At 31.4% G+C, this 22,523-nt stretch overlaps 3 protein-coding genes across 3 annotated transcripts; 1 reads left to right on the top strand and 2 right to left on the bottom strand.

Moving 5' to 3' along the window:
• Nucleotides 1-60: 60 nt before the first annotated feature.
• Nucleotides 61-1,244, bottom strand: LOC137918963 (twist-related protein-like). The gene has a single exon (XM_068761918.1). It carries the CDS (start codon nucleotides 1,197-1,199, stop codon nucleotides 348-350), a length of 852 nt encoding a protein of 283 aa, XP_068618019.1. The 5' UTR covers nucleotides 1,200-1,244; the 3' UTR covers nucleotides 61-347.
• A 16,034-nt stretch (nucleotides 1,245-17,278) lies between these two features.
• Nucleotides 17,279-19,881, top strand: Pif1 (Pif1 DNA helicase). The gene is made up of 3 exons (XM_068761917.1): nucleotides 17,279-18,078; nucleotides 18,483-18,646; nucleotides 18,726-19,881. Exons 1-3 carry the CDS (start codon nucleotides 17,328-17,330, stop codon nucleotides 19,719-19,721), a joined length of 1,911 nt encoding a protein of 636 aa, XP_068618018.1. The 5' UTR covers nucleotides 17,279-17,327; the 3' UTR covers nucleotides 19,722-19,881.
• A 281-nt stretch (nucleotides 19,882-20,162) lies between these two features.
• Nucleotides 20,163-21,629, bottom strand: LOC137918964 (uncharacterized). The gene is made up of 3 exons (XM_068761919.1): nucleotides 21,505-21,629; nucleotides 21,236-21,431; nucleotides 20,163-20,612 (listed from the first exon to the last, which is right to left on the bottom strand). The coding sequence occupies exons 1-3, from the start codon at nucleotides 21,579-21,581 to the stop codon at nucleotides 20,202-20,204; spliced, it is 684 nt and encodes a 227-aa protein (XP_068618020.1). The 5' UTR covers nucleotides 21,582-21,629; the 3' UTR covers nucleotides 20,163-20,201.
• Nucleotides 21,630-22,523: the final 894 nt, after the last annotated feature.

Raw genomic sequence — 22,523 nt, 5'->3', positions numbered from 1 at the left:
ACTGTATTTATGACGAAAGGTATTAAGTGAGATAAAAAATCTAAAGGAAATAAAGTTTTATTTATTAAATTGGTCCATAAACAATTTCTACAACATTGTAATTACAAAGTTTTTGGTCTGTAGCTGTAGTATTACGTAGTAATTATACATTTAACACAAAGTTGATAACTTTTAGTTTTTAGAATTTTCATTAATTACAATGTTTAATAATTTCTTAAGTACTTACAAGAACTATCACAATTTGCGCTTATAATTCTAAGTTACCTTAAAAATTTACATTCTTACGAAATAATCAAGTAACAATTTTTAAATGGAATATTGAAAGTCTTTTTTGATAGTAATTGATATCACGTTTGACCGTTAGTCCATTCGCCTTCCATTCTCCACACGGAGAAAGCGTAGCTCAACTTATCTTGTGCTAGGTACTTGCCATGTTCGCTGCCCGCGTCGCTGCTTCCATCGCTACTGGTAGCAGATTCACTGTTCGATAAGATCTGATACAGAAACTCTATATACTGAGTAGCCAATTGCAAAGTCTGTATTTTAGATAGTTTATCGCTGGGCAGCGATGGTATGATCTGCCGTAAGCTCGCGAAAGCTTCGTTCAAACTCTGCGTCCTCTGCCTCTCCCGAACGTTGGCCATCACTCGCTGTATCTGCATCTCCTCGAATGACTGTGTTTTCTTTCTCGATGATTTGGAGGAACGTTTTCGGGATCTCTTTTCGTCGTTTTCATCACTGCGTTCCTCAGTTGATGCTCTGTATGAATTTTCACCTAGTTTTGGTACTTCACTGTTTTCGTAGTAAGCGTTCGCTCTGTCTTGAGAGTTGGAGTCGTCGAAATAGAAATTTCTAGGTAGTTGTCTCTGCCTTTGATCCGACATATACATTTGGTCGTATGATGGATATTGTGGCTGTTGGTATTCTCTGTCTTCGCTGTCGAAAATTATATTATTCGGCCAAGCCGGTTGTAAAGCAGGTCTCTCGATGCCGTTGCTTAAATCCATTAGATGAGTGGGTGATGAAGGCACGAACGCCTGCGTTTCATCCCTTTTTACTTCGACGGGTACGTAGCGATAATACTCCTCGTCCTCCGGGCAGTCGGGCTCCTCTTCCCTCTTGATGGGCACTATTATTTCACAACCCTCGTAGTTCATATTCTGAAGTTCGAGCGGGCGATGAGTCGCGTCGTGCAACATGGGCGCGTGGTTAACGCGGTGCCTGCAGCTACTGACTGGATGGTCCTGCGACCCGCCCCTACCCGTCCCTTCATTGACAAGATACAAAAAATAACCATCTCCACGACTATGCCGCATAGCGTCTCCCGCCCAGCGCGCCGCCTCCTACCCGCCGATTTATTTTGCCGCGAGTGCGACAAGGATGGACATAGTATAGTCATGTTGATCGTTTTCTGTTGATCTTGTCCATCATTTCACATTCTACATAGAATTATAGATATTTATACCGACGCCATAACCGATCGCATCGGTGAGCACGCATCCTGCCAGACTTCGACATTATTGCACCGTGGTAAAAGTAATCATTCAATATGATTAATTGTTACATTTCATAGTATTAACTGCACATGTACTCTTCTACGCGAATATAATAAAATCATTTAATGTCACTTTTAAGAACCTAATTATTTAAAAATCGTTTAGTTCCTACGTCCCTTTGTGTGTTCAATTTACGTACCTTTTACTAAGAATCGGCGCCACCCTAGCTTGAAAGTTTTTTGTTAAGTCGCGTCGTCTTGTCGCCCACAATACTAAAAATATCTTTGACGCAATCGGACCACAGAGATCGATCCCACGGACACACCGCGGCGATGATGCCTTCAACTTGATATTATAAATATTTTATTTATCTACACGTTTTCAGGATAGTGGGGGTAGTCTGTACAATGTTAAAAGCATCTAACGTATTTACAGATCTGTTAATCGTCAAGTCTAAAAATTTTATACTTGAGGATTTAAAATAATAGGTATGGTATGTATAACTTTATCAATAAAATAAACAGATTAACCTCTTGTTAAAGATTTGTGTATCTCTGTATCTTATCTGTTGATGCTTCCGGATCTTGTAGTCTTAGTAGAACGTTGCGATATTAATAAATGTCTATTATATTTTTAATTAACAACTTAAATTTAAAAAGTTAGGAAACCGAATCCAAAATGTCCAACAATTAGGTAATGATTTTAAATTTTGTAATTATTGAAGGTATTGTTTATGTGACCAGTTTGTTTAATTTCTTTGTAAGCATGGTTCTGTAACAAATCTATATCTATTACATTTTTTAAAGAATCCATAACATTTTTAATAAAAAAAATGATCAAAGTTGTTACTTGAATGTCATAAGTCTATTCAACAATACTACAGAAATTAATATGCATTTAGGTACTTCCTCATTTTACCGCAAATTCATTTTACATTGGTATCAAAAGGCCTTGTAGTAAAAAATAAGCAGGTAGTATATTGTCTAATGACTTATGTTTTCATACTTAATAAACGTACTTTAAGATATAAAAGTTCTTTTCTGTTATCTGGGCGCAAATGCAACATCACTCAAATATGCAAAACTTACTGTTTTAACATTTTTATAATATACAAGTAAAATGAATTAGTTTCAATAAATAATTACAACCACCAAATCTGCGCAAGTGTATTTTTTTGAGAAGGTTATTTTGTTTGAGATTGGAAATTTTTAGATATGTTTATTTATATGGATAATTAATTAATATTCAAATTGCGTTAATTTAATTATAAAAATACAATTTAAGTAACAGAAAGACTAACGTATGAAATTATAAATAACTTCTCGTTAATTTCTTTAAAAAAAATTAAGTTTAAAGTGAAGTAATGATTGAGTCTTAGCGGCGGTACATGATTACTTAAGATATTGACTAGATATTTATTATTTAAAAACCATACATAGATGATTCTCTAAGTGCCTACCGCTATTTGGTTAATTATTTTTAAATCGTGATCAATTTATTTGAGATTATAAATTAATCCGAAATGAAAGATCCGAATATCATTTTGATCATCAGTCGTAAGAGGTCCATATCTGGACATGGGTTTACCCCACTAATTTCCAATAGGATCGGTAGGAGCGGCATGCATCCAAGAGTTACAGGCGCAAAATCAAACTTCTTTTTAAATACTTTTTTTTACAAACATGTGGCATTTTTAACGAAAATAAGTCATGTATGTTTAAAGACAGAAAGTATTTAAATTAAAATAAATAATTGGACAACCAAGAAAAAGCAAGCAACGTTTGTTAATTGAAAGTTGTTTATATCTACCTATCTCTTTTAGGTCGACATTACCCGTCACCTGTCAATGCGAGATATTACTGTCTTCATGTAAAAACATCTGTACGAATCCAATACGCATGTGTATATTCCAAGACACGATGTTATGATTAGATTGTAATTTATTCGTCGCTACCGCTATTTTTCTTTTTAGTTTGTTTTTCATTTGTTTAAGATGACCTCCACTAATGCTAGCTGAGTTAATGCAAGTATTATTGTGTATAGTTTTTTTCCAATCAATAAATATACATGGTAAAGATTTTCACGATAAATTTATAGCGAATTAGATAAATCGTAAAAATATAATATTATTTTAAATATAAATTGACTTTTAGTTGTAGGCATACGTTATCATTATTTCAGTCGTAGGAGTCCAATGTTGGACTTAGGCCTCCGTTATAGATTTCAGGTAGGATCGAATGCTTCCATCCGATCCTCCAATGATCTTAAAAATGTCATCTGTCCGCCTTGTGAGTGGTCATCCTACGCTGCGCTAGCCGGTCTGTGGTCTACACTCCAAAACCTTAAGGCACCATATAGACGACACATTACTGTTTATTCATAATAACAAATGGTTTTAGTTAGTACCTTTCAAAAATTGTATTTAATTGTCGATGGTAATTTTATTTTTATTTTAAATAACAAAAACGGAGAGTTTTGAAATTAAATAATTATTATTTCCATTAATATAAACGTCAATGTTAGAATAAGATAAACGTATATCTGGAAATGGTCCCTCGTATTGTAAAAAGCTGTCACAAAGAATATGTTTTGTACATTAAAATGTGATTTCGATATAAAGCTTTAACATAAACCAGATATGTTATAGTCTCATTATATCCACTAAGGCACTCATATTACAAATGATATATATAAAAATTCCAAGCGATTTAAAAAAAAATCAGAAATGTATTAATGGAAAGTTGTACGCGTATTTTGGGCATAATCACCTACCGTGACATACATGATGTTGTCGAGTTATTTATTGTTTCTCGTTCATACCGGGCATATTTTTCTGTAGTCTATATTTATTATATACTACTAAAGTTTCATAGTTCCATTGTTTCGACATAAACTTAAAACATGATCTATATATTAAGAAATATCCGTAGATTTTCATTCGATGAGCGAAAAAATGTTTTATGAAAACATATTAAGATTGTAATTATTATTAATGATAAAAATACATAAAGATTTGGTTATAAATTAATTCTATAATCTAATTTATAACCGTATGTAATGTATACATTTATATATTATAAATGTATGCACAAAAAGGTAATTATTTTTTTTAAATTATATATATAATAAAACACTTAACATCGGAGAGCTGTAACAACATAAATACCACGCGCAAACCATAGTATGGAGCACCTCGCACAAACAAGAAGCAGAAGTATGAAATAGTCGACATGTACATTGTACGGGTTAATTTATATTATAAAAACATGCATCTATTCATTTTCACACATACACAAATATAATAATTTATACACTAATATTAAATATATTAAAATACATAATAATTATTACGATGATGAATAAAATAACATCAAATCAATTATGAAGTTAGCTCTTGCCTGAAAGAGAAAACAAAATGATTAATATAATTCTGGGAGTTTTTAAAAATCGAATAGGCACTAGATTTTCATGGTTCAAGAAGTTATGTAGGATCCGAAATGAGTCATGTGCCAACATCTGCGAAAAGGCAATGCAATATTCAAACAGGCGGCTTAGTTTCATTCATGAACAGAAATGCACTTATCGTTATCTTTTTGTTTTCATCTCGCGCCTAATGACGTTGTGGCTGATAGATAGGTAATGGCGAATGAGTGCTTACATGAATGAATCGTGCAAATATGCCTGTTTAATATTCAGCATATTTTAAATGTGTATGCTTGTTTAATATTCAGCATGTTTAAATGTGTATTTTTTTATTTTTTTACACTGTTACTGTTTCCCTGTTTCAATTGATTAGAGTTGTATAATTTGTTTTGTATTCCTCTCTTGACAACAAAAGAGTAAAAAAAATTTTTGTTTATTATAGACTCGTATACTTTTGTGAACTACAAATCTAATAAACTTTGATGTCCTTTCAAACATATCATATTATAGTCGACCCATGTCCCATGCCTATGATATTTATTAATCTTGTTTTTTGCAATACAAGACGCACAACTTCATCATTTCAACAGACAGATGTCTGCTGCTAGACTCAGGACTCCCCGTAGATTTCCTATAGGACCAGTTGTAAAAGCAATATTTTAGAATTAACAAGGTCGTCTGTCCACTTTGACTAAACACTGTAATTATTGTATAGAAGCCCTTTTTCTACACTAACCTTTAAAAAGTTCAGATTTTTTTTTAATAATTAAAAAGGGATTAGTTTCTCCTTATGACCCAGTCAGAAAAACAAATTGTTTTAATATTTTGTATACGAACTGTTTTTAATATAACAGACATTAATTTATCAATCTTTAATTTTTTGCACTATTTGCCAATCCTTAAAGAGATGAATAATGGTTGACCGTCTGTAAAAATTACCAATGTTGATTTAGAGGAATAAACGAGTTTTTTAAAGTTAGACTTAAATCATTTAAGTTTATATTATCTTAAATATTGATAGTGGTAAGGTATGTTGGGTACACTTATTTACTTTAAGTATAAGACGACGTCAATAAGCAATTATCTCTACTGATGTGAGCTTAAGTAATGTAGTCATCCCCTTGTTCAAAATATGTACAGATGTTTTAGCTGTGAGAGATTAACGCCTTGCTAAGTTTATTTTGTTAAGAGTTTTACGACACTGTGGTTTATTTTCAAACTTTCAGAGTTTGCGGTTGTAAATGACACCTGCTTTAGATAACATCGGTAACAATGCGTTTAAGGAAGTTTTATGCGCGTACATCTTACAAAACTATACCTCATTGAATTTTATTTGTCAAAGATTTTAATTTTGTTTATTCCTTTAAGTTAAATTTTATACATTTCAAAATAAACACATGCTATTTTTTTTTAAATAATTTTATTGTCAATCGAAACTAATGATTGCAAACACTTTTTATTTTAAAACTAAGAAATTAAAATTTCTTATATATACAGTAAAGTTATTTTTCAATATTTACATTGACAGTTACATTTGACTGTTAAAAACATATCACACTTTAATATGCCTGGCGAAAACTCGTATGAAATATGTATCATATTTTTAAAATAAGTTTTTTTAAGCTTTTGTTTTGAATAGGTCCAAATGAGTTTGTTTCAGTAAAATTACAATGGTCGAAATTCCTTTTATTATTTTGTAATGGTCAAAGATCTATCGTAAACCAGAATGCTTTTTAGTGAAACCCTTTTAAAACAATGAAGAAAATATACATTCCCACGCAATATTCCACATCTGCGTGCAACATGCCAAAAATAATGCCTGGACGGCGATGACCATTGTTTCTCCTGGATAATAAAAACGGGGATTAGGTTTTAAACGGCAATATCGTAATAAATAATAAAGCGTCTTGGAAATGTTCAGTGCCATAAAACATCTGCGGAGGCCTCCACAGCTGCGCTTAGAGGAAAATACGTCACACGTGCACCTGATCTATAGTCCGGACTTTGTTTAGTACCTGCTAACTGATAAAGCCTTTTGTTCTAGTTCGAAGCAATTCGCTAATACCATTATAGTTATTTTGAGCATCTGGCAAGCGTAACAGACAGTCTTTTATATATTTTTTGGAAATTACTTCTAATGTAATTTCTATTGTAATTTACTTTTGTGTAAGACGCGAAGTTATTTTTAGAACAATGGCTTTTGTTATCAGTATTTTAAAAGTAAGCCGGGGCAATTTTAACTTTTAAATATTTATGCGGTTGAAAAAAACATATTTTAACACAAACAAGCCGATACATTGTTTTATTATATTAGTAATAAATGAATATGTTTTTTTTTTTAAATCGTGAGGAAAAAGCAGTACTATGGATAGTGGTCCCAGGGTACACCTCCGGCGAGTCGTGCACAGATGCGACGCATGTGTGCCGCTCTCTTCATGGCGTTCATGCTGACGACGTTCGCCTACGGACACCAAGATCTTCAGCTACGAGGAGACAACTTCAAGGAAAAAGTCTCCAAGATTCTCTTATTTTCAATTTTATTTATGTAATTTTTATTCAAGTAAACTTAATTTTTTTTACAAAAAATGGTAAGTTTTGCGATCATTTTTTAAAAAAATAAACGCTCGTTTTTGTAATTAAGCTTTGTATAGTTATTAAAACATAAGGTTTATCACCAAGCCGAAGCAGCAATCATTAGCTTTTAGTAAATATTATTTGGTGCAACTTTAGGTTAGATTCTAATAATTTTAGTCTTTAGGATTATCCTAATGAGAGCGATATGAGCCGTCACCATAACGTCACCCTGTATTGTCCAGCGTTCACACGAATTGTTTTGTTTCAGTAGATGCCCGTAATGCAACTGGCTTGGCATTGCCGCCTAGTCGGAAGACTGCCAACTAATTACGCATTCTGAATTAACCTGGACAAATATTTTTAATTCAGCCTACATATTTCTTAAAGAAATACCTCTCTTTCTAATATTATGAAACTGTATTTACGCTTGTTATTACGTCTTTAACATTTTTTAAATTTTATTCACGATAAGTCTTAACTATAAGGAAATTTAAAATGATCTTGTGTAAAAATCTTGTTTAGAAACCCATATTTACGAAAAGTAAGAGTAAAATATTAATATAACATCACTGACAATGTGATACTGTATATCTTCATTTAAAAAAAATTCTTCACTTTTAGCAAACTATTGAGGTTTTCTAGTGTTTTCTGTCAGTATTTTTAATGAAATGTATCTAAAACTAAACATGTTTAATTACATGAAATATTTATCTACATTTTTAACATAATCATACATAAAAATTGTATTTATAATTGGTTTTGATCATTGAAACGAACGCCCTTACTGTGGACCGTAGAATCTGCTAATTTTGGGAGTAATGCTACACAAGTAATATTTATGGGTATTGAGTATTCGCCCGTTTCCTGTATTGATCTCCGAGCTTGTCATATTTAACGGACGTTTTGCGTCTTGCTGTTTATACGTACAAATGCACTAGAGTCTCTTGACACTTAATTTTACATTTCCTGTTACTCATTACCAAGTAAGTATGTTGCAGCTGAAAATACTTTTGCACTACATAAGATAACACTTAGCTCGAAGCATAATATGCTTAATATTGTAAGGTGGGTATTTTTCTTGGTGGGTTAGAAGTGATGGCGCACAATCCTAATGGATCATTACAATGGAGTTTCTTCCGCCACTACTTGTCCCAGCGCTAACGCTTTCCGAAGTAGATTTAATGTTAGTAAGGCTATAGCAACCGACCAAGTCGAGATTCGCCTTTCTCGGTCACTCTTGTGTCGGAATAGTAAGCGACTGTTGTTGACAGCGACAGCCAAAGAAAAGTCAAAGTCCATTTGACGTAGTCACTTTATGCAGCGTCCGCCTTAGCGAACTGGTAAGACAATGGCCTCCCAATTATTAGCTTCATTCGAATCTGAAGATGCCACTTGAGTAGCAATGTAAGAGAACTAAAACATCACAAACAACGCCACTTATTCTTGACAGTGTTACACATAACAATTTCTACGCAGCGGACAAATATGTATTACTACAATGAAAGTACGGGTATTAATCTTGATAAAAAAGTATGCAAGCTTTATTTTATTTAGTTATTTATTTAAACACTTATACAATATATGTAAACGACGATCTTAATTCCGAAAGCATTTTCTATCAATTAACCGTTTGGCCGGCGCAGACATAAATTAATAAAAGTAGGTGAATAAGTAAAAATAAATGAGAATGAAAAGAAAATTCACCTAATAAATATAAATTAATGACTACTACTTATTCCAAATATATATTATAATACTATTTAAATGAATATAATAAATAATTAAATCCAATAATCGTCATGATTCCGTAAGCTTGTCCAACCACAGCTTGAGAAACTTCATTTCGAATACGCAAAGATTTCTGATCATTCTGATACAGACGTAAGCGAGTTCCATTAGATTGTATTGCGAAAGAGGAGCTTTAATATTATAAGGTTCTGTTTAAAGAGTATATTGAATGTAATTAGTAAAATTACAAATAAGCAGGATTGATTTATTTCAATAACTTGGTTACCTAGATTAGACTCCTTATGGGTTAGGGGTATAGAAGACATTTATTTATTTTATAAACATATGTAACGTCAATCAATACTCTGTTAAAGGGAACGTCGTTAGATCGTCAACATTTTTCTTTTTTTTTAAATCTCTAAATAACTACAGTTTAGTTGACCACGTGGTGATTAAAAGGACATCTATGAATTATAATATAAAATCTCCATTTTTACCTTGAAAATTAAATTGTCGCTTTATACAGGTGATTGGTTATAGCTGTTATAGCTTTGAAGGGGTGAATGTATATCATTTGTCAGTAAATTACACTAACTTCCAAAACACTTTATATGATGTGTTCAGTGTGTAACATGTAACAAATTTATTTTTTTCTATCCGGATGCGTCGTACTAATAATAAGTTCTAGCACTACAGGCTGCAAGGAAAAAGAGTTCATAATGATTAATTTTAATATGAAGTAATCCGAATTTTGAAAACCACTTTTCTTATGTTGCCATTACGGCATTTATTATTTTCGAGCCCATTGGTTTTTGATGAGTTACACATTTGCTGTTTTCAAGCTTTTACACCTATAACGTTTTCGTGTTTTGTTCCTAATGACATCAACTATTATCAATGTTATTTCTTAAATTTTAAGAACAATGCTTATTATTTTCTTAGAGGTCGGAATCGCAAAATTTACTTTACTGTTGAACATTTTTTTTGATTCATCATAGCGTTTTTTATTATTTGTAAAACTTTTTTAACTGTTTTGTAAACGGACTTTTAAATTTGTTTACAATACATTTATTGACAACAAATAAGCTTCTTACAGTTACTATAAAGCCAAGTTTAATAAATAAGATGTCCATGACATCAACATTTATTACCAACCAACGGAGCGTCTCGATTGCAAAATGTAATTTAATACATTTACAATGATACGTATTATGCGTGATCAGGCGCCGGCTTTGCACAAAACGGCGGTCCAAACAGACGCGTGACGTAACGGGTGCTCTGGACCAGACGTTCAGACGAGGATTTTATTATATGCGCCATATTTCAAAGGCCACCCGTGACACTAACCAAACCCCGCTACCAAGCGACATATGAGGTCATCAACTAAGTTATGAGCAATGAAAGTCACTGAATATAACGTTAAAGAAACTTAACGAAGATGACAATTAGACATATTCTTACTAAACTTTATACAAAACACTATGTGAAGTTTCTTTTCTATTACAACTTTTTAAAATATCAAAACGTAGTTCTACAACATCAGAATGTTCTTTATTCGAATTGGCTACATTATTACAAACGCTTCGGTTCGTCAATCAACACAAAATAACGACATTTCTATCCCTACAAAAAGCTTCCACCAGCTCGTAAGGCAGTTCTGCTGAGAAAAGCCGGCGAGAAACTTCGAGTTTCACTTTTAGAGATAAAGTTTTATAAAGAGTGCTTGAATGTAATTAGCTTTTTGGGTGGGCCTCAACAACATTAATTCCACGTGTTAAGATCAATACAGTATTCTTGGGTAGAATAATATACTTTTTTCAATAATATATTTTTTTAATATTGATATTATATCTCTCCAGTGGCAGATCTGATATTGACTATGGAGTTTTATTGTACACAGGAATACCTTGTGCCATAATCGAAACTTTTTATTGCATTCATTTCTCTTATAATTAAGTCATTATTTTCAAAACGCATAACTATTTTAAGCTTCTTATATTTTACGATAATTACAAAATGAATACGTAGTGCCAAATGAGTTTTACAATTATTAAATAAGACAACGAACACATATACTTTATATCTTAATAGTAAATATGCTTAAAGTTTTAAAAAAATCTACAGTACCCGGCGACAAATATTGCACATCGCCCTTGGAAAGAGAGAATCGGCTAATTTCGGCATCGTAGAGCACTATCTCTGTCCCACAATACCTACATGACGTTTTGTCAGTCATTGTATTTTGTGCGACAGAGATAACGCTCTACGAAGCCGAAATTAGCTGTTCTCTGATTTCGGAGTAGCCATGCAATAATTTCGAGCGATTGTGTAAAGCGATTTATTTCAAAGTTAAAATAGAAGTAATTAATACGTGAAAATTTATTTTAGGATAAACATTGTAAATATATGTCATACGCCTTTAAATCTTACTTTACACACCAAACACCGGTTTCCATCCAGGGAGTATAAACTCCCTGTAATAACTATGGAAGCCCGGGACAGATACATACATCAAATATGACATTAAATTTTGGGTAAGACATAAGACTTACTACCATTTGAACTAACACGCCCTGCCAATATCGTTATTTGTTAAAACACAAAAGTTTTCAAAGGGCAAAATATTAAGAACCCGGATTAAAAGTGATTAACAAATAATAGTTCACAGTTCCTTTTAAATTTTAATAAAGCATTAAATGAATATATTTAAGAAGTCTTGAATAACGTTTTGATTTTCGTAAGATATCTCCAAATACTTCGTGTCCATTATATTTGTGGGGCAATAACATTTTATTATTTTATGAAGTATTTTAACACGAAATCCGAACGGAAGTGGCCAGTAAACGTATCAACGCCGAGAGCGTTTGCTTTCAAAGTAAATATACGTATATTCGCAATGATTTCGAAATATACTCCGTTGAAAGAATTAAACTTAATAAGCGCATTCGCATACTCTAAAGACGGGACAAATTACGACATATGTGACAATGCTCATTTGTAAAAGTTAATATAATGAACTCGCGGATTCAAGATCGTCGAGTTGTGAGTGTGAAAGACTTACGGCACCTAAAGTTACCTAAATACGCAAGAGTGGAAGAGTAAAAATATACTTTACATTGTTTTCATGCATCATTGAAGATTAAACGTAATTGGCATTGTATCTCTCCTAAGGAAATGTTCTTAACTTTTGGGTGTGGTGACATCTAATTATAATTGGAACAAAAATGTTTCCAAAAACTTTACGATTCGGGATGACGTTAGCTGTAGGACAGACATTTACACGTCAATTTATAATACTTTTATTATGGCCGTTTTAACAACGTACGCGAATACTTTTATAATTGTTTTAAAATTAATTGTTTATGCATAACTTTTATTTAAATTATTGTAACTATAAGTTTTTGCCAGTTTAACCGGTACGTGTGTAGATGTTCATTGCCGTCAGCACAGATATATATTTTTATGTCTACAGAGAATCGAAAGATATATGACATCCCTTAATTAGTATTGATTTCTTTCTGTACCCTCTCTTTAAGCGAAGATTTGTGTTTGACAATTATCATGATCTATAATTTAAGCGGGTGGCCTATCCTATGAAAGTGTAAATCCTCTGGCTGAAATGTTGATGATCATCATTGTCATAATAGATAAAAGTTAATACATACGACAATACTCTTACATACTTGTATATAAATCTGCTACTACCACGCTGCACTAATTCTCGACGTATAGAACCATTATACACTTCATTATAGTTCCCATGTAGTTTCCATAACAGACATAATACCTGGTTAATCATTAACCATAATTATTAAATCGAATGTATATGATTTCGTGTAATGCTTTGCCGTCTCCACCTTGATCGTTTTATGTTCCTAGTTATTTTTGAATAATATCAAAATATTATAGCAATCAACATTAGTAACAGACAATAATACCGAGCATTTTATTTCGCTCTTAGGAAGAAAGACGGTCTGAAATATAAATCTTTTATAAACACAATCAGTTTGAACAACTTGGTTAGTATTATAGAATTGGATCTTATAGAAGTTCTTCTTCGATCAGATTAGCTAGATCAAATCAAAGAAAATAAGAGAACCAAACACATCAAAAAACGCCTTTGGTATTTAATAAGTATGTTTTTAGGACAAAATTATTTATAATCTTACCTAATGATTCTGATATCGTCCTGCATACACTGTCAATATATTTCTCTTGAAAAATAGACTGCCGTAATGAAAGAAAATGTAATGCGTTTTAAAATATTTCAGAAGATGGTGGACTTGCCCGTAAGCAAATTATCCTTTTTTTCACGTAAAAAAATTAATGGAATTACATGTTATTTGCAAATTTTTTAGTTGCAAGTGTAGTGAAATTAACTTTTCCAAGTAAAATTAAGATCAGGAATCGTTAGTCTAAAATTATTAATAATTACTGTTTATTACCGATTGTGTTTAATGGCTTTTTTGTCATTCGCGACTGGACTGAGAATAATTCATGCTAAAACGAATATTTTATTTTAAACCATTCGTTAAAATATTACTTTGAAAACATAATAGTGCCTATTTACGTTTACTTCTGACAGTCTGTTTATCTTTAGCAGCTTTTACGATCGAGCGATGAATTATTAGCCGTCGCCAAAGTGACAAACTGTCTCCGGGGGTAAAATGTTCTAAAAGACACCCGACCGTACCTAGGTAATTTGTAAGGCTAAATTCAATTAAAGACGTTTTTATTTCTACGTTGGTGAGAATAAACGTATTTATTATTGGCATTGAAAAGTATTATTTATTTATATTTTTAGTACCTTTTTCTCACTCTGTTATTTATTTTCACAAATTGACTTTCATTTATTCCCAAAAATGAATGCGCGTACGTGTTTTTCTGTTGGTGTGTCTAAAAACTTTCAGTGTAATTTGTCGCACAAGAAAATTTTGCACGCTCTTCTACAAACTGTAATAACAACTTTAGCTAAGCATTCTACAAATATTGCTGAACATCAATTTAGTATATTTTGAATTACCAAAAATGTTTATTATACACTCAATGAATTTTGACCTGGTTTGTGTATTAATAATTAGTATTATAAAAGACTACCTCGTAATGTTAATATTAAAATTATAATATAATTCTCTCCGTTTGCTGGATATTATGAGAATGTGTTTAGTCATAAAAATAAGAGATGTGCAGGCTGCATTTTTATGCCGTGGAACGCTCGTTGTTTGTATCTAAATAAGTGTAAAGTTTATTAAATTTAGTTGTTCAATAAACAAAATTAATTTACTAGTTTCCATGTGGTTACAAATTACTTAACAACTTATGCTGTATTATATTTATTTTTATTTTATGTATTATTTATTATGTTTTGTATGTATGTATTGTATTTTTACAGTTTCTTACTTTACGCCTGGTATCAATTTAATAATTCTTGTAATTACTCATTAACCATATAAGTGTTCTACTAACATTGCATTTACCAAATAACATTAGCTTATTTATTTTATAATTACACTGGAAAAAATATGTACAAAGAAGAATAATTGACAAATTACATATATTACGATTGGAGAAATTTATACTCGAATTCTATATATATCTTTATTGCCCCAATTGATTTTACAGCTCTGTCTAATCTATTATATTCTATCTAATCTAATATAATATATATATATATGTATATATATACATATATATATAATCTAATATATATATATATACATATATATATACGTATGTGTATATATATATATTTATATGTAAAACAATAAGCAACAAGAGCACGCATAATCAAAAAGTCATTCGTAATATTTAAATACCGATAGTTTTGTGCTAGTTATTATTTCTGAATGCTCCAAATCGATCTGTAAATTACAATTTAATTGAAATATTCACAACTACAAAGTCATTTATTTTCAATCACTAGTTCAAAAAAGCTTCAAGAAATCAAAAGATTTCGAAAAAGATTTCGAAAGATCTGGATCTAAAACATATTTCCGAAAATTTTTGCTATAATAGTGATATTGCCGTTATTTGTGTTATATAATGGATTTTTAAGAGGTTATTTGTCCAAGTGTCTAAAACGTATAATGTATGTGTTAAAATAGTGTATGTTGTTTTTAATTACAGTCTTTAGTCGCCTCTTCGGGCAATGGATAAAGTCAAAGAATCGATCGTTCATAAAAAATAAAGTGGCAAACAGCCGCTTTAAACAGGTCAAAATGATTTTCTGCCCAAAAAAAAAACAAAGGCTACAAATTTAATCTAGATTTGTGCATATTCTAAGTCGTGAGACAAATAAAAAAGTAATTAACCTAAATGCAATGAAATAGCCAATTCTTTAATAACACTGAATAACAACCCAAAAATATCTTGTTTGATGATTACATTTTCTAAAGCAGTTTTTCATGCTGATTACAAATCTGAAAATCGTTTTTCTCTATCACGTCAGGTTTTTAAGACATTAACATAAACATACATTTTTTAATCCCTTATTGTTAAGTTTGAAGGCTATATTATTTCACAATGGAAACATGTATGCATCAGTACCGGTTGGTTATTCTACTCATCTAAAGAGACGTACGAAACCATGTCGCTACTTCTTGAAAAAATTTGCTATCGCGATATTGCAATTGGAATATGTGTGGTGATTTAAAAGTGATCACTATTCTCATGGGAATGCAGACAGGGTACACCAAGTACTGCTGCTTTATCTGCGAGTGGGACAGCAGAGATAGGAAGCACCACTATATAAATAAGAATTGGCCCATTAGAGATAAAATGGAGCCAGGTAGTAAAAACGTCCTGCGTTTGCCATTGGTTGAGCGTGAAAAAGTTATTATGCCTCCACTTCATATAAAGCTGGGGCTCTTTTAAAACTTCGTGAAGGCACTAGACAAAAACTCAGATGCTTTTCGGTACCTATGCAACAAGTTTCCAGAGTTGAGTTATGCGAAAATGAAAGAAGGTGTATTCATAGGTCCACAAATAAGGAAGATCATAGCAGACAGTCACTTCGAAGATTTACTCAGCAGAACTGAAAAAAGCATGGTTGGCATTTCTATCTCCTGACTATGTAAATATTGTGCAGAAGTGCATTAGTGCGTACAAGTTAATGGGTTGTAACATGTCCCTCAAGATTCATCTCCTCGACTCACATCTCGACTTCTTTCCAGAAAACCTAGGTTCTGTTAGTGATGAACATGGTGAACGTTTCCATCAGGACATCGCGGTGATGGAGTCACTCTATCAAGACCGATGAAGTGCAGCAATGTTAGCCGACTATTGCTGGATGCTTCAGCCCAACATGCCAAATTGTCAGCACAAACACATGTCTAAAGCCAAGAAATTCAAACCAAACTAACTTTTAATTTAAGGAACTTTACGTTATACCTATGTATTTTACAAGTGTATTATATCTTAAACTATGTGTATTTATGTTAAGTAGTACTCTATTCAGCGATATATGCTCTACTGTAACTAGCCTGCGAGTTGTTTGCTTTGATACAATATTAAACATATATAAATGGTCAATGCCAAATATCTCAACAACGGTGGGTGATAGAGACAATCGGTTTCTATATTTGTAATCAGCATGTCTTACTTGTCTTAAAACAAGTGTTGGTTTCCAAGATATTTTCCGAAAGTTTTTTTTTGTTGATCAGTGTAATTGGAAAGGTATTTAATAACAAAGTTTTGGACGTGAAATTCAATGGTATATCCATAAGGTGCAAATACATAACAGAACAGAAAAGGTGCATCGATATAGAATAAAAATGAAACCATTCGAGCTTTCAATTCGATATCACATGACTTTATACAATAGTAGAGATAAACACGGCTCACATTTTAGTTTAATTACTAGGAAATCGAAATATTGAATAAGTAAAATGGTTTTAATATACGATATATTCGGCAAAACAACTGTTTTTATAACAAAATAAATTCTATCACTAACAAATATAATTTATTTGTTACTATTGCTATCGCTAAAAAAACGTTAAAAGTCAAACGATACGTCTTATTCGTATATCTGACATGGCTTAGTGTTTGTTGTTGAAGTTTCGCATTTATTTATGACCTGTGATATTTATGTGTTAAATATTTATAATGGATACTGGAGAAAATTTCTTATCATGTGCCGTAACAGCTGAGTGGACAACATCTCAGGGATCTATCATCAGAAAAGTTAGTTATAAGAATGCTACCTTACGAATTATTCGTAATGAATTTCGTGAGATGTTTATAGAAATGAGTGTTGAAAAGCACGCTGCTTCAAGGTTTGCATTAAAAAGTATTAATGTCTTCAAAAAGTTCATGGCTGAAGGAAAAGCTAGTATTAAATTTCAAGAAGTTGGTTGTACATTATTTCTGTCCAATGCGCCTCCAACTAATCTTGTCTCCTTTTTGCGAACACTCTTTGTTAAAATGTCTGGTGATAAAGAGAAAGTAACAAGTACAACCTCTTCAAAACAAAATATCAGAGCTAAACTGCTCAGTGGCAAACCACAGGCCTTTGAAGAAATAAGTCCTGTAACTGTAGCAGATATGCGTAACGCCAAAAGCAAAATTAGTAAATCAAGTATCACAACTCCTTCACCCCCGAAAAAGCGTAAAGCTGATGGTGAAAACAGTGGTCCTGTGCCAAAAAAATTATATTCACCTTCTCCATTAACCACTCAAAGTTCTTTAAATAGTGAGCAGCAAAGGGTATTAGAAGCTTGTCTTGGAGGGAAAAACATATTCTTCACTGGATCGGCAGGAACAGGCAAAAGCTATTTATTAAAGAGAATTGTAACTGCTCTGCCCCCTGATGTTACAGTAGCTACTGCTTCTACTGGTGTTGCTGCTTGTCACATAGGTAAGCATTGTCCCTTACAATTTTTCACTGATATATGTTTTGTAGAATAATAAACACACAGACGTGTCCAGAAAAATAATAGCAAAGAAAAATTTGAATAATATATATTTAGATTGTTTTTTTATACCAGAACATATTTTCTCCAGAAAGTAAATTAACTAGAAATAAAGTTTTAGTTTTATAGTAGTTTCATAGTTATGGTATATTTCATAAATAGTTAAAGCTTTACTGATTTTTAAATTTATTATTAAGGCCTGTATGAACTCATCAAAATGTTTAAGGTCATGAATGCATGATTTAAAGACAGCTTTTAATATTGAAGATTTATTGGTGTAGTATAATATAAATTATTTTTGGGAACCACTTTAAATTGGATTAGTAAGTATTTTTTTTACTTTTTCCAGGTGGAACAACCTTTCATGCATTTGCTGGCATTGGAGATGGTAGTGGCCCTTTAGAACACCTATGTGAAAAAGCAAACAAAATGCCTATGGTAGCACAAAAATGGAGGAAATGTAAACATCTTATAATAGATGAAATATCAATGGTTGATGGAGCATTCTTTGAGGTATAGCTTTCCACAATGTTGTGTACACACCAAATAAGTCTTTGTATTTTAACATTTACTTATAAATTGATTTTTACAGAAAGTTGAAGCTATAGCAAGATATATCAGAAAAAATGAAAAACCATTTGGTGGAATACAATTAATATTATGTGGTGATTTTTTACAATTACCACCAGTTGTTGAAAGAAGTAGAAATGGAAAAAAGTTTTGTTTCCAATCAGCATGTTGGGACAAATGCATAGAGCTCTGTTTTGAGCTTAAAGAAGTGCACAGGCAAACTGACCAGGAGTTCATATCTATTTTAAATAGTGTCAGAATTGGGCGTGTAACAAAAGAAATTAGTGACCGCTTAATAAACACTGCTAAACAAAAAATTGAAAGTGATGGTATCTTAGCAACAAGATTGTGTTCACATACAAATGACTCAAAAATGATAAACGATTCCAAGTTAAGAGATCTAAGTGGTGAAGAAAAAGTATTCATCTCACAGGACAGTGATAATGCAACAAATTTGTTAGACAATCAAACTATTGCCCCATCAAAATTAATCCTTAAAGTAGGTGCACAAGTTATGTTGTTAAAAAATATTAATGTAAATGCTGGCCTAGTAAATGGAGCAAGAGGTGTTGTTGTTAGATTTGATGATGGGTTTCCAGTTGTTAGATTTAAAAATAAGAAAGATTATACTGCCAAATCAGAGCGGTGGTATGTTAAAAATTCAAGCGGAACATTGTTCTGTCGGAGACAAGTTCCTTTAAACTTAGCTTGGGCATTTTCAATACATAAATCACAAGGTTTAACTTTGGATTGTGTGGAGATGTCTTTATCAAAGATATTTGAAGCTGGTCAAGCGTACGTAGCATTGAGCAGAGCGCAAAGTTTAGATACATTGCGAGTTTTAGATTTTGATTCTAGACATGTGTGGGCTGATCCAAATGTGTTAGAATTTTACCAAAAATTCAGGCGACGTTTACAGCAAATGGAGTTAATACCATTAGGTAGACCATTGTGTGATAAAACAAATAGGAAGATGAAATTAAAAGAAATTTTACTCAAACAGATGTGCAGAAAATGACTAATTAAATCATTAGAATCTCATACTGCTATTTATTGTCCGTAGTGAAATTTCTTTTTCAAGTAAAATATAAACTGTATTAATGACAACTTAGATATTAACATTCATTAAATCTAATTTGAATGATCTTTTGGCTTTACTAAATACATAAAACGGGTGTGTATTTTGTAAAGGTAAGTCATAAATTAAATCTTTAGATAAATAACTCAATTTTATATTGTTACAAAATACTATAACAATTAAAATTCATGTGAAGATGAAAAAAAAATATTTATTATATGTATAATGATAATGTTTTCTGACAGTATTGTTGTACAATACCATAAAAATAAATTTAAGTATAAGACTGAATCTATGTATATTATAATAATGTTGTATTGTGCATTTATTATTTCTAAATCTACTAATAAAAGAGAAAAGTAACATTTATCAGTTTATTTATTTTGGAAACAATGAAATTTATCTTTGAGAATATCTAACTTATCTAGACTCAACAGTAGTAAGGATTTCAATTTGTTCCTCAAGTGTAGCTAATTTTTCTTGTAAACATTTTACTACATATTTATAGGTTTCAACACTTTGCTCCATATCTTTTCTAGAGGATCTGGCTTCCTCCACATTTTTCTGCAATACTTCTACATGTTTTTTGTTTTGAACAACTAGTTCCATAAGCCTTGTGTTTAAATGATCTTGCTTCTTAACTAAAATCCAAAGCTGTGCTTCAGTTGGTGTATCTGGTTTACATTTGTAATCGTCATTCATATAGTTTTCTAAATTAGCTGGTTCTTTTAATTTGGTAAATGAACTTTTAATGTCTGACATCAACTCTGCTTGTGTTAATTTGTTCAGCAGTCTATCAACCTTAGTTCTCGCTGGTGAAGGTGCCTCCACCTGTAAAACAACAACTAAATTATTATTGTTGAGGATAACGCCATCTAGTTACGACGCTTAAACCCGTAGGCAGTTTATCGACACCAATTTTTAACTTAGCGCCATCTACTTAATTCTCTGAAAGAATATACACGTGATGCAGAGCTCAAAGCCATTCCGGCAAATATTTTATTAAACGTTACTAGACATCATTAATGTTAACAAAGAGATAATAAGCGAATTTTGTAGCAAGAGCAAATAAAACATTCATTCGAGACGTAAATAAACAAATAGTGTTGGGTCATTCATTATTAAATTTTCAACATTCATCATCTGTAATTACCCTTGGTTCTGAATTGAATAATTAATTAAATATTAAATAATTCTTACTAAATTTGTTAATATTACTTTAGAAATTTCTGAAAAATTTCCAAAACCAAAATTATGTTGTGTGGGATAAAAAGCTAGTCTCTGAACTTCTTTTTTTTAAGTAATCAATTTTTATCCTTTAATTCATTAAACTATTAATAATTGAATGCACAGAATAGAATTTTTTTTCTTTGTATGTTGTGTAATTTCTGAGATAATACCTCAATGTGCATTATTAACTTAAGCACATTAAAATAACGAAGAATTATTCTTACTTTAACAGTGCTTGTTTCTGAATTCGCCGAAAGATATAACGTCGGTATAGCATTCAATTTCAGTTTTCGATGTCCGTCTAAATATTTTTTTTCAAAATGTTTTGAGCATATTTTACTTCTATTCCAGTCAAGCGCTGTACATTTATTCTTAAGTATGTGCAGCCATTTATTTCTAAATTCACTGCTGGTTGGACATCTACAAAAACAGAATGATATCTAATATCATAATAAGTATAATTAAAATATATAAACACAAGAATAAGACTTACACATGAAATGTCACACCGAGAGGCTTGTTAAAAATTGTGTTTTTACACCCTTGCACAACACAATGTGTATGTGACATACTTCTTAAATTATTTATTTATAAAACACCTTATAAGACACATATAAAATTCTCACCTATTTGAGTAAAAATTTTTCGTTTAAAACTTACTTGTCAAGTTTATGACATAATTTTTGACGTTACCTAAAGTTGCTAGTTACCTTATAAAATTAACTTTTGCTATAACACTACATAATAGGTCGGTGTTAAAAGGAAAATATAATCCGATAAAGCAAATGTTTGACGTTGTCGATCTAATTTTTATTTTTCTCCACATTTTTTAATTTGAAAATAATCGCTAGAAATTAAACCTGTGTAATTTCATTTAATTTATTCTTTGAAACAATGAAAAATTTGAATTATATTTAATACACCTTTATATGTCAAAATTTATAAAAGTTTTTTTATCCACCTATTTCTTACGATTATGTTAAGATAACGGGTTCGTCTGAATGTAAGCTTCCTAGATTTAAATCATCATTTTAATTTTTTATTTCTCTTTCTGAACCCTCTCTCTCGTATTAAGTCCTGCACCATTTCATTGTCTAAAAACTGTATTCAGTAATACAAATAGAAAATGCTTAATAAAAGTAAATGAAATGGTACATGCGGTTTGTAATTTGGTAAAATTTATAATGGATAGATATTGAGAAAAAAATCAATAAAATAACCCACAGATACAGACTCAGTTAAAAATCGATTGTATACTAATCAGTTAGCACTTTTAAAAGTTTAACAACTTTTTTAAGTATTTATTTTTATGAATATGCATGTATGCTCCACAAACTTTGTTTATCGTACTTTGTTTATAAAGTACAGTGTCTTTTCTGTCTTAGTTTTGATCAAATACTTCTGGTTATTTTTTTCAAAGATTTGATAACAAAAACTGGCTGAAAGGATATCAAAAGCTGGGAATATGAAACATTTTTTTTCAACAGAATATTATTTGTATTTTAAACAAGT

This window comes from Battus philenor, unplaced genomic scaffold, assembly GCF_028537555.1.
Source record: "Battus philenor isolate CCGP_79_NKW_IND1 unplaced genomic scaffold, ilBatPhil1.0.hap1 SCAF_15, whole genome shotgun sequence".
In the NCBI taxonomy this organism is placed as follows: Eukaryota; Metazoa; Arthropoda; class Insecta; order Lepidoptera; family Papilionidae; genus Battus; species Battus philenor.
Note: the sequence above shows the minus strand (reverse complement) of the source record. Positions and strands in the feature narration are given on the sequence as shown.